The sequence below is a fragment of the Lynx canadensis genome, chromosome X, assembly GCF_007474595.2.
Source record: "Lynx canadensis isolate LIC74 chromosome X, mLynCan4.pri.v2, whole genome shotgun sequence".
Taxonomy (NCBI): domain Eukaryota; kingdom Metazoa; phylum Chordata; class Mammalia; order Carnivora; family Felidae; genus Lynx; species Lynx canadensis.
In genome coordinates, this window is record NC_044321.2 from 14,247,101 (window position 1) to 14,259,519 (window position 12,419).

The window sequence follows — 12,419 nt, forward strand, 5'->3', positions numbered from 1 at the left end:
CTCTTGTTTAACTTCCTCACTATAAAAATATTGGGTTTGGGGCACCTGGGTGGCACAGTTGGTTAAGCATCTGACTCTTGATTTCAGCTCAGGTCATGACCTCACAATTCGTGAGATCAAGCCCCGAGTTAGGCTCTGTGCTTGGGATTCTTTCTCTCCCACTGTCTCTCTGCCTCTCCACTGTTCTTGCGTGTGCTTCCCCCCCCCCCCAAAATAAATAAACAAACATTAAAAAATATATACTGGGTTTGACAGTTTCCCTTCTTGGGGAAATCTGCATGACAAGCCTCTTATATATCCTTCGACTTTTGAAGGGTATAATGTTTACACACACACACACACACACATATACACACACACACACATACACACACACACACACACACACACACACAAATGGAATGCTGATAAATCAGGAACCAGCTTTCCAAAATATACAAATAAAAAGCCTAACTGATAATATTTCCAGATTTCTATGGTATAAATACTACTACCATGGCTGATTGCAAGGTGCCAAGGTCAAGTCAACAACTATGAAGTTGGGAAGACATGTGCACAAGTGACCCTCTCCCAACCTGATGTGAGCCAGCATCAGCATACCACTGTTATGTGTGGGTATGCATTTATATGCATATGTATACATATTATATATCGCATTAAGCATGTCAGACATAACATTGTACACTCTGCTTTTTTTAACCATAAATTTAAGAGACTGCTCCATTAAAAGAAAAAAATACTGGGATTAACTCCACTTCTAAATGATATGAAGCTAGCACTACCACAGTGCTGAATGGCATGTGGCAAAATGTCAAGAATATGGGCTCAGCAGTCGAACCTGCCTTTTTCTAGTTTGGTTCTGCTTCTTAAAACCTTTGTGACCTGATCAAGTCATTTCACTTTCTCAGCCTCAGTTCCTTATCATCTACCAAATGAGGAAAAGTAATACATATGGTACAAGGTATTTTGAGAATTAAGTGACACAGCATACATGTAAGTCACTCAATAAAAGGTATGATTATTCTAAAACTAAATGTCATAGCTGTGCCAAATTTATTAATACTGGATAGCTTTGTCAAACGTAAAAACTGAGGGGTGCCTGGCTAGCTCAGCCATAGAGTGTGGGACTCTTGATCTCAGGGTCATGAGTTGAAGCCCCATGTTGTATGTGGAGCCTACTTAAAATAAAAAAATTTTTAATATATTAGGGGCACCTGGGAGGCTCAGTCTGTTAAGCATCCAACTTCGGCTCAGGTCATGATCTCGCGGTTCATGAGTTTGAGCCCCGTGTCGGGTTCTGCACTGCCAGTGTGGAGCTTGCTTGGGATTCTCTCTCTCCCTCTCTCTCTGGTCCTGTCCCGCTCATGCTCCCTCTCTCTCTCAAAATAAATAAACTTTAAAATATATATATATTTGGGGGGTGGGAGGGAGGGGAGGGTGGGTGATGGGTATTGAGGAGGGCACCTTTTGGGATGAGCACTGGGTGTTGTATGGAAACCAATTTGTCAATAAATTTCATATTAAAAAAAAATATATATATATATTTTATAATTTGTATTTATGTTATGTATAAATTTATATATATAAAACATATACACACAAAATATATATATACAAAATATATAATGTGTGTGTATATATATGTGTGTATACATATACATATATATGTATATGTATATATATATATATATACATATATATATATATATATATATGTATATAAAGTGATCCATAGGTCCAAAATAGAACTGACCAGGATATTTCAGTGACCTCCTAACTACTAACCTGACAATAAGGAGACCCAAGGTTCTAAATGAAGTTCTACCACCATATGATCTTAGACAGCATTTTAAAAAAAGAACAAAACAACACGAATGGAGAGAAAAATCTGACTATGGATTAAAGAGCCAACATCCCAGAAAGAAAGGAAAGGAAGTTGAAAATAATGACTGGGAAACTAAAATCATTTCACAATTACATCTCAAATAAACCAGCTACACTTGTAAAAATTTTCAATGACAGTGGAAAATATTTAATTTATCTAACACAAGTTTTTATTCTATCACCATTAATGTCTGAATGGGCTATAATTTAAGCTAGCAAATCCTTTATACCAGTACACTGTAATATGATCATTTTCTCTCACTTCTATCATAGTGCTAGCTAATGACCCTATGTAGTACTTAACCATTGGAGCCTTAACTTTTTTCCTTCATTCATAAGGCAAAATTTTCAGTTCCCAAAACCGTTCAATTTGGCTACCCATGTGCTGAGACCCTACCAATAACACAGGGGGAAACACACACAGACCAACAGGATTTACTTAAATTTAAATTTGACACATCCACAATAATACCACAGCTAAGAATTCCTGACCAAGAGCCAAAATAGAAAGTCTTACCCAAACCTGAGGTCCCAGTCGGCCTCTGCATCTTATCCTCATGGACAGACTGGGGCAGGGGGATGTTATTCTCTCTCAGAAAAGAAGCCTGGCAACTGACAGGTTTGTTCGTGAGACAGGTGTATACACATAACCTCATGGTCTGATTGTTATTAACACATGTCCATGGTCCTTGTTTGACTTGTACTCTAATCTAGTCCATACATTAGCCCAAACACCTTTTGGCAAACTGAAAATAATCTATATGAGCCCCCTTGGTCTTCTCCAGAGTAAATCAGAATTCTGATGTCTCTCATCAGTACTAGGCTTGAGTTTAGAGGGTATGTAAATAAAGAAGATGAGAAAAATATCCAGAGCTGGAAGCTTCTTGGCTGAATGATCAGCAGCTACTAATGCATGGCAATTATCACACCTGTAACTGGGCATTTGTTTAATGTCAATCTTGCCCCCTAAGCTCAAAGAAGGCAGGAATCATGTTTGTCTTATTCATCACTGGTTTCTCATACAAAGTTGCCAGTATGTGCGAGGCACTGTCCTAGGTACAGTGGACACAGCAATTAATAAAAAAAAAAAAACAAAAGTCCTGGCTCTCTTGGAGTTTACCTTCTAACAATCACAGATTTCTAAGATGAAACGTTAGGGTCAGAGCCCTGAGCAATACCTGCAGATGTCTGTCAGTTTCATTAAGTAATCTCATTTTTTTTCAATCAACGGTTTGAGAATTTTGAAGTTACTAGTTTCAATCTTTAAGAATATATTTTTTAAATTTATTTCTATGAAATGTCCAGAATAGCAAATCTATAGAGACAGGAAATACATAAGTGGTTGCCTAGAGATGAGGCAGGGGAGAGGCACTGGGGAAAAATGGGGAGTGACTGCTAACTGGGTATGGGATTTCTATTTAGGATGATGAAAATGTTCTAAAATTGATTGTGGTGATGATTGCACAAGTCTGTGAATATATCAAGAGCTAATGAATTGTATACTTTAAATGGGTGAATTCTATGGTATGTAAATTGTATCTCAATAAAAATGTTATATTAAAAAAATAAAACAGACGGAGAGGAATTTGTAGGGATTAAGGAAGAATATTCTAACCTAATAGCCTCCCTTTCCTTGGAGGGTTTTGGAGGTTGGAGGGAATTGCTGAAAAACAAATGAGGCCAATGGAAAAGGAAGCTAAGGAAGCACTGGGAGCCCAGCTACAGTGAGAAAAAATTATTCCATGGGGATTACCTTTATAGACAATCTTCCTGTAGGAACAGAAAGTCACAGGTGAACTACCCCGAGAGTGGGGCTGGCAGGACAGGACAAAAGAAAAACAAGGGGCAAAATGTTTACCTGGAAATCTCTGATAAACACAGTCAGTTTGTTAGAGTATTTTTTCAATTCAGCCTTTTATGTGCATGTGACTAATTTTTTCATTTTCCTTAATAGCAGGTACAATGGGTCAGATTCTATCTCCTTAGTCTCTAATGCAGTGCTATACACATGTTGTTCACAATAAAGAACTTAAAACATGAATTAATAACTCCAGGTTAATAAATAAACATTTACTGATCATTTTACTGCATGCCTAGGCATTATATTAGGTGCTTTACATTCATTTCCTTTATTTAATTCCAATAGTCCTATGAATTAAGTAGTATTATCCCTGTGCTACAGAGAAGACAAAAGAGACTAATAACATTGAGTAATTTGCCCAAGGTCACAAGGCCAGTAAAGAATGAGGCCAGGATTCTAGAACAGATCAGTCAGACCTCCCAATGCCTAAGCTTTTATCCAATGAACTGTCTTTTGACCATAAAAAAAAGGATTTTCATATTGACTCTAATATTAGAAGAATTTTTATTAATAAACAGATTATTTCTAATTGGTAATAAATGGTAATTATTAACCATGCACCATTAATTTGGCAAAATGTGCATTGAAATACATGTTTTTTTTTACTTTAATCCCATACCAATATCTCTAAAATAAAACCAAAGTAAAATTTTCAAAATAAATGCTATTGTTTTACTTTTCCCATTGCTTAGGTTTTATATTTACAGGAGTTTACCATACATGTATACTATACCAAAAGCATTAAGAGTTCATATCAACACTGAATGAGGAAGAAAAATACATTGTACTGAAATACTTTAAAACCTACCACTCTGCACAGAAGGTGTGCCTGAGTCAGGCACTTTCTCTTGATTCTCCTTCTTGTCATCCATTGGATCTAAAAAAAGAAAGAAAATAGTGAGCAATATGGAAGGCCATAGGAAAAGTCTGAAAGAGTTCTTAGAAAACCTGTAAATGAGGGGCACCTGGGTGACTCATTCGGTTAAGCATCTGAATTCAGCTCAAGTCATGATCTCAGTTTGTGGGTTCGGGCCCCACATCACACTCTGAGATGGCAGTATGGAGCCTGCTTGGGATTCTCTCTCCCTCTCTCTCTGCCCCTCCCCCTGCTCATTCTCTCTCTCTCTCTCTCTCTGATAAATAAACTTAAAAAAAAAAAAAAGAAAACCTATAAACTGAAACTATTTTCTAATAGGAGCCCGTTTAAATTTTTGCATATTTCCTGCATAGGACTTCACTAACATACCATGTATCTTAAAATTTGCTCATTTATTTTGTTTGTTATATGTCTCACTCCACTCATGTAAGCTCCAAAAGGGCAGGGATCTATTTATTTTATTTTGTTTCTTTTGTTCACTGCTGTATCCTCAGTGCCTAGATTAGGACCTGGCATGCAGAACATCATTAAGCATTTGTTAGAATTAACATGCCCTAGAAATAAACTGCATGCTTTTGAGAATTTTAAAAACTGATAGGGGCACCTGGGTGGCTCAGTCGGTTGAGCACCCAAATCTTGATTTTGGCCCAGATCATGATCCCAGGGTCTTGGAATCAAGCCCTGCCATCAGGCTCTGTGCTGAGTGTGGAGTCTGCTTAAGATGTTTTCTCTCTCTCTCCCTCCCCCTCTGCCCCTCTCCCTGCTCATGCTCCCTCTCACACTCTCTCTCTCAAATTTTTTTTAACATAAGAGGGAAGCTGGAATACAATGTAATTAGGCAGAGATTTTTCTCTGGGACAAGTTGAGGAGCTCCAATAGCACTGAACCTTGTGACTTACCAAGACATTATTCTGTCCACATATATTTATCTCTTTTCTAAATTAACCATAATGCTGTTATTATGCTGAAAAGATTAACCAGAATTCCATTATAACACCAAATAAGCAGTCAGTGTTCATATTTCCCCAACTGTCTTATTTTAAGTGTGTCTCTATGAATCAGGACCCAAATAAGGTCCGTATATAGCAAGGGATGATAAGTGTTTTCAGTCTCTCTTGATACTTATAGGCTCCCTCCTCCTCCTTTTTCTTTTCCTTCCTCTGGGAATTTTTTTTGCTGATGATACCAGTTTAGTTTTCCAGTCTGGATTATGCTGACTAGCTCCTATGGTACTGGGTTCTTCTGGTCCTTATATTTTCTCTAAATTCGTATTAGTGTTTTGATCCAGAAAGCATAATCAGATTTAGGTTTGGTTTTTCTTTTTTTATATATATATTTATTTTTTGAGAGAGAGCAAGAGAGACAGAGTGTGAATGGGGGAAGGGCAGAGAGAGATGGAGACACAGAATCTGAAGCAGGCTCCAGGCTCTGAGCTGTCAGCACAGAGCCCAACGTGGGGCTCGAACCCACAAACTGTGAGATCATGACCTGAGCCGAAGTCAGACGCTCAACCAACTGGGCCACCCAGGCACCTAGGTTTGGCTTTTCTGAGGTGAGAAGATGACTTCACAGGAGGTATTGTGAACTTCTCACAGGAGGCTCCTAATATCTAGTTCTCTCTCTTTTTGTGATATAAGCAGCCATGGATGGCTATTGCCTAGATCCATTAGTTCATTAGCAGCTGCAAAATGGAAATATTCTAATTTTTTTAATGTTTATTTATTTTTGAGAGAGGGGGAGGGGCAGAGAGAGAGGGAGACACAGAATCTGAAGCAGGCTCCAGGCTCTGACCTGTTAGCACAGAGCCTGACACGGGGCTTGAACCCATGAGCCATGAGATCATGACCTGAGCTGAAGTCTGCTGCTTAACTGACTGAGCCACCCAGGTGCCCTGGAGGTATTCTAATTTTACCCTCCTGTCTTAAAGAATTTTTTTAATATTTATTTATTTTTGAGAGAGAGAGAGAGAGACAGACAGTAAGAAGGGGAGGGGCAAAGATAGGGAGACACAGGATCTGAAGCAGGTTCCAGGCTCTGAGCTGTCACCTTAGAGCCCGACACAGGGCTTGAACTAACAAACTGTGAGATCATGACCCGAGCCAAAGTCAGATGCTCAACTGACTGAGGCACCCAGGTGCCTCTATCATCCTGTCTTAATTAGCCAGAAAACTTGGAAAGAAAGAAGCCTACCCTTTTCAATCATTCAATTACCCTGAGGTACAGATCATATAAGAAAGTAACAAGCAATACTTTGTTCTTTTCCTTTATTTTCTAGTTTTCAAAATAATGAGTTGGATCCCTAGCATTCTTCACAGATAACCAATAAGTTTTATTTTGTTGTATCATTATGAACTCATGAATTTAACCATACTTAATGTGTTGTTGCCAATTCATAGCTGTTTTACCCTTATTGATGACCAAATTGTCAAATGACAAACTTCTCAAAGAAAGATCTATGAATGATACCAGGTATACAATTTAAGGTAACAGATCTACTTTCTGGTTATGACTCAGTGACTCTTATTTAAGACATGTGAACATTTCAGATGGATACCTAAGTTGCTATTTTTTTTAATGTTTATTTATTTTGAGAGAGAGAGCGCACACACGAGTTGGGGGAGGGAGAGGAAGAGAGAAAATCCCAAGCATGCTCCATCCTCAGCCCTGAGACTGACATGAGGTTCGATCCCATGACCATGAGATCTTGGCCTGAGCTGAAACCAAAAGTCGGACCCTCAACGGACTGAGCCACCCAGGTGCCCCTACAGTAAGATTTTCTAATAGGAAAGAAAGTGAAACTGTAAAGATATGGTTCCTGCTCTAGAGAAGCTGAGAATCTACTCACAGAGACCAAAGTAAACTTGACAAAATTGGGAACAGCAGAAAACAACATTCAGCATTCAGCCAGAGAAAAACTCCTAAGAGACACAGGACTTGAACTGGGTCTTTTTTTTTTTTAATGTTTATTTATTATTTTTGAGAGAGAGAAAGAAAGAGAGAGAGAGAGAGAGAGCAGGGGAGGGTCAGAGAGAGAATCCCAGGGAGGCTCCACAATCCATGCATTAGTGGACCCATGCAATTCAAACCCGTGTTGTTCAAGGGTCAACTGTACAACTCAAAGGAGAGTGAAAATGAGTGTGGCATATTCATGGGACAGTAAGCAGACCTCTCACTAAAGCAAGACAGGATGAAGCATTTTTTAACCATTTATAATTAGAGTTAGGAGATTTTGATTCTGATTTTGTCACAGATTGTTGTAGAACCTGTTGACTTAAACTCCCTGAGTGTCCATTTTTTCACTTATAAAACTAGGAAGGAAAGACAAAATTACCTTTACTAGCTATTTGGTTCTAAAACGTCAATTCTAAGCACCTAACATCTCTTGTGACTTTATTTCTAAAAGAGTTTTTTTTTTTTTTTTTTCAAAAGTTCAGTCTACTAGAAGATATTCATTCCAAATGAATACTAAAAATACTATCATCTTTGGAAAGTAAATCTTACCTTCATTCTCTGTTTGCCCCCTGATATCCATTTCCGGTATTCTTTCCTACAAGGAGAAAGACCAATTAAAGCCTCCTTTCAGCACATTTCGGAAGAATAGGATTATAAGAAATCAGTTATAGAGTTAAATCATTCTAATCTTTCCTTTGCATAAAAATAAGCTCTGGCACAAAAACAGACACTCAGATCAATGGAACAGAATAGAGAACCCAGAAATGGACCCAATAACGTATGCCCAACAAATCTTTGACAAAGCAGGAAAGAATATCCAGTAGAATAAAGATAGTCTCCTAAGCAAGTGGTGCTGGGAAAACTGGACAGCGACATGCAGAAGAATGAACCTGGACCACTTTTTTAGACCATACACAAAAATAAACTCAAAATGGATGAAAGACCTAAATGTAAGACAGGAAGCCATCAAAATCGAGGAGAAAGCAGGCAAAAACCTCTTTGACTTTGGCCGCAGCAACTTCTACCTCAACACGTCTCTGGAAGCGAGGCAAACAAAAGCAAAAATGAACTACTAGGACCTCATCAAAATAAAAAGCTTCTGCACAGCAAAGGAAACAATCAGCAAAACCAAAAGGCAACCGATGGAATGGGAGAAGATATTTGCAAACGACATATCAGATAAAGGGTTAGTATCCAAAATTCTATAAAGAACTTCTCAAACTCAACACCCAAAAAACAAATAATCCAGTGAAGCAATGGGCAAAAAGACAGGATATGGACACTTCTCCAAAGAATACATCCAGATGGCCAACTGACACATGAAAAAATGCTCAACATCACTCATCAGGGAAATACAAATCAAAACCACAATGAGAACCACCTCACACCTGTCAGAATGGCTAACATTAACAACTCAGGCAACAGCAGATGTTGGCGAGAATGCAGAGAAAGAGGATCTCTTTTGCGCTGCTGATGGGAATGTAAACTGGTGCGGCCACTCTGGAAAATAGTATGGAGGTTCCTCAAAAAATTAAAAATAGAACTACCCTAAGACCCAGCAATTGCACTACTAGGTATTTATCCAAGGGATACAGGTATGCTGTTTTGAAGGGGCACATGCACCCCCATGTGCATAGCAGCACTATCAACAATAGCCAAAATATGGAAAGAGCCCAAATGTCCATCGATGGATGAATGGATAAAGAAAATGTGGTATATATATTCAACGGAGTATTACTCGGCAATCAAAAAGAATGAAATCCTGCCATTTGCAACTACATGGATGGAACTAAAGGGCATCATACTAAGTGAAATGAGTCAGAGAAAGACAAAAATCATATGACTTCACACATATGAGGACTTTAAGATACAAAACAGATGAACATAAGGGAAGGGAAGCAAAAATCATAAAAACAGGGAAGGGGACAAAACATAAGAGACTCTTTTTTTTTTTTAATTTTTTTTTCAACGTTTATTTATTTTTGGGACAGAGAGAGACAGAGCATGAACGGGGGAGGGGCAGAGAGAGAGGGAGACACAGAATCAGAAACAGGCTCCAGGCTCCGAGCCGTCAGCCCAGAGCCTGACGCGGGGCTCGAATTCACGGACCGCGAGATCATGACCTGGCTGAAGTCGGACGCTTAACCGACTGCGCCACCCAGGCGCCCCCATAAGAGACTCTTAAATATGGAAAACAGAGGGTTACTGGAGGGGGTGTGGGAGGAGGGATGGGCTAAACAGGTAAGGGGCATTAAGGAATCTACTCCTGAGATCATTGTTGCACTATATGCTAACTAACTTGGATGTAAATTTAAAAAATAAATTAAAAAAATAAGCTCAGTAGATGAGTAGCTTGCAGAGGCTGGGGAAATAGGGACTAGGGAACAACTACTAGTGGGTATGGGTAAGGGGTTTCTTTTGTGGGGTGATAATAATATACTGGAATTAAATAGTCGTGACAGTTGCACAACCTTGTGAATACACTAAAAACCACTGAATTGTAAACTTTAAAAGGGTGAATTTTAGGAGCACCTGGGTTGCTCAGTCGGTTAAGCATCTGGCTCTTGATTTCGGCTCAGGTCATGATCTCACAGTTCTGGGCTGACAAGCACAGAGCCTGCTTGGGATTCTCTCTCTCTCCCTCTTTCTCTGCCCCTCCCTGCTTACCCACTGTCTCGCTCTCTCTCAAAAATAAACATTAAAAAAATAATAAAAGGGTGAATTTTATGGTTAAATTAATTAAAAAGAGCAGATGGTAAACTGGTAGAGTTGGGATTCAGCCTGAGGCCTATCCAAAAACCCTCTTAAGCCCATATTTTGGAGTGGTGGAAGTATCACGCCTGTGTTGGTAAAACTTGTTAAGAACTGCAAGAGTCAAGTCTTCTAACAAGACAATTACTTGCTCAAAGACATATGTATTGTGAGCCGCTAATTCATTCACTAATTCAAACTTTTCCTACATGTCCTCAATATGCCAGGCACTCTACAACAAAGATAAATAAAACACTGTCCTTGCCCTCCAACAATTCCATCCAGTCAGAAACAGGCATATGAACAAAACACAGTATGAGTGCTATAAAATATGTACACAAAAATATTGAACATGGCAAAAGGATATCCATCTCCCATTACTCTGTGTGCCTGTGGTCAGAACATGATTATGTGTATAATGGAAGGTAATTTGTTATTTAAGGAAGTCTATGGAGAACACATTCATTAAGCCACCCAGAACGCCTTTTGCACCTCTCACTCAACAGACTTAAACTCAAGCATCCTCTCTTCAAAACTTGCTCCTTCTGACATTTTTCTCTTACCAACACACTACTCTTCCAGGTACTTGGACTTAAAACCCCAGGTATGACTGAATGTGTGAGGTTCTCTTCTTTCACTCACACATTCAGTCAGTAGTCAACATGCGTGCTCTCATTTCTCTTTCCCCTCACACTGATTTACACCCTCGTTAGCTCCTGCCTAGTTAATACCAGAGCCACCTAACTCCTCTTGCCACAAGGGTCTTTCCCTACCCCAATCTACCCAATACATGACAGGTATGAACTAAGCTGCTTTCTGCCCAAATCACCTTCCTGCTTCAATAATTTCACCATACAGAATTGAACAAAAAAGTCTTCTGCAGGTCTATTTAAGCTAACTCACAATTTCAAAGTCACCTGACATCTATCACCTACAGCTATCGTATGGCCTGGCTCAAAACTCATCATGCTATTCTATCTGCATAGGATACCTTTTCTTCTTCTGCTCCTGCTGCTGCTTCTTGAAATCCTACCCATCCTTTAAGACCAAACATAAATCCCACCTCTTTCTTATTCCTTTCTATATTACCACCATCTGTTTCCAGGTGTGATATAGTCATTTATTTAAAATTATTTTTTTAATTTTATTTTTAATTTTTTTTAATTTACATCCAAATTAGTTAGCATATAGTGCAACAATGATTTCAGGAGTAGATTCCTTAATGCCCCTTACCCATTTAGCCCATCCCCCCCCCACAACCCCTCCAGTGACCCTCTGTTCTCCCTATCTATGAGTCTCTTCTGCTGTGTCCCCCTCCCTGTTTTTATATTATTTTTGTTTCCCTTCCCTTATGTTCATCTGTTCTGTCTCTTAAAGTCCTCATATAAGTAAGTCATATGATTTTTGTCTTTCTCTGACTAATTTCACTTGGCATAATACCCTCCAGTTCCATCCACATAGTTGCAAATGCAAAGATTTCATTCTTTTTGATTTCCAAGTAATACTCCATTGTGTATATATACCACATTTTCCCAAATGTCCATTTGGGCTCTTTCCATGCTTTGGCTATTGTTGATAGTGCTTCTATAAACATGGGGGTGAAAGTGTCCCTTCAAAACAGCACACCTGTATCCCATGGATAAATGCCTAGTAGTGCAATTGCTGAGTCTTAGGGTAGTTCTATTTTTCGTTTTTTGAGGAACCTCCATACTGTTTTCCAGAGTGGCTGCACCAGCTTGCATTCCCATATTTAAAAATTATTTACAGAATTCCTATGTGCTTGGCACTATGTGGACAGAATATAGTCTACTACAAAAGAGCTTAGAAATCCAGTGAGAGACTATTAATAATTATTGAACAAAGAATAAAATACAAACTCTACTAACAGAGGTAAGGGGCGCCTGGGTGGCTAAGTGGGTTAAGCATCCAACTTCAGGTCAGGTCATGATCTCACGGTTCATGGGTTCAAGTCCCGCATCAGGCTCTGTGCTGATAGCTCAGAGCCTGGAGTCTGCTTGAGATTTTGTGTCCCCCTCTCTCCCTGCTCCCTCTCCACTCACACACACGTGTGCGCTCTCTCTCTCCAAAATAAAC

The 12,419-nt window shown here is 39.1% G+C and overlaps 1 protein-coding gene across 1 annotated transcript in view; it reads right to left on the reverse strand.

Moving 5' to 3' along the window:
* The window catches only part of SCML2 (Scm polycomb group protein like 2), a 79,303-nt gene extending 71,138 nt beyond the window's left edge, over positions 1–8,165 (reverse strand). The window contains exons 1-2 of the mRNA XM_032592230.1: positions 8,124–8,165; positions 4,554–4,622 (exon numbers count right to left, since the gene is read on the reverse strand). Coding sequence (XP_032448121.1) covers positions 4,554–4,622; positions 8,124–8,154 — 100 coding nt within the window. The 5' untranslated portion in view covers positions 8,155–8,165. The remainder of the gene's footprint in view (positions 1–4,553; positions 4,623–8,123) is intronic.
* Between the last annotated feature and the right edge of the window lie 4,254 nt (positions 8,166–12,419).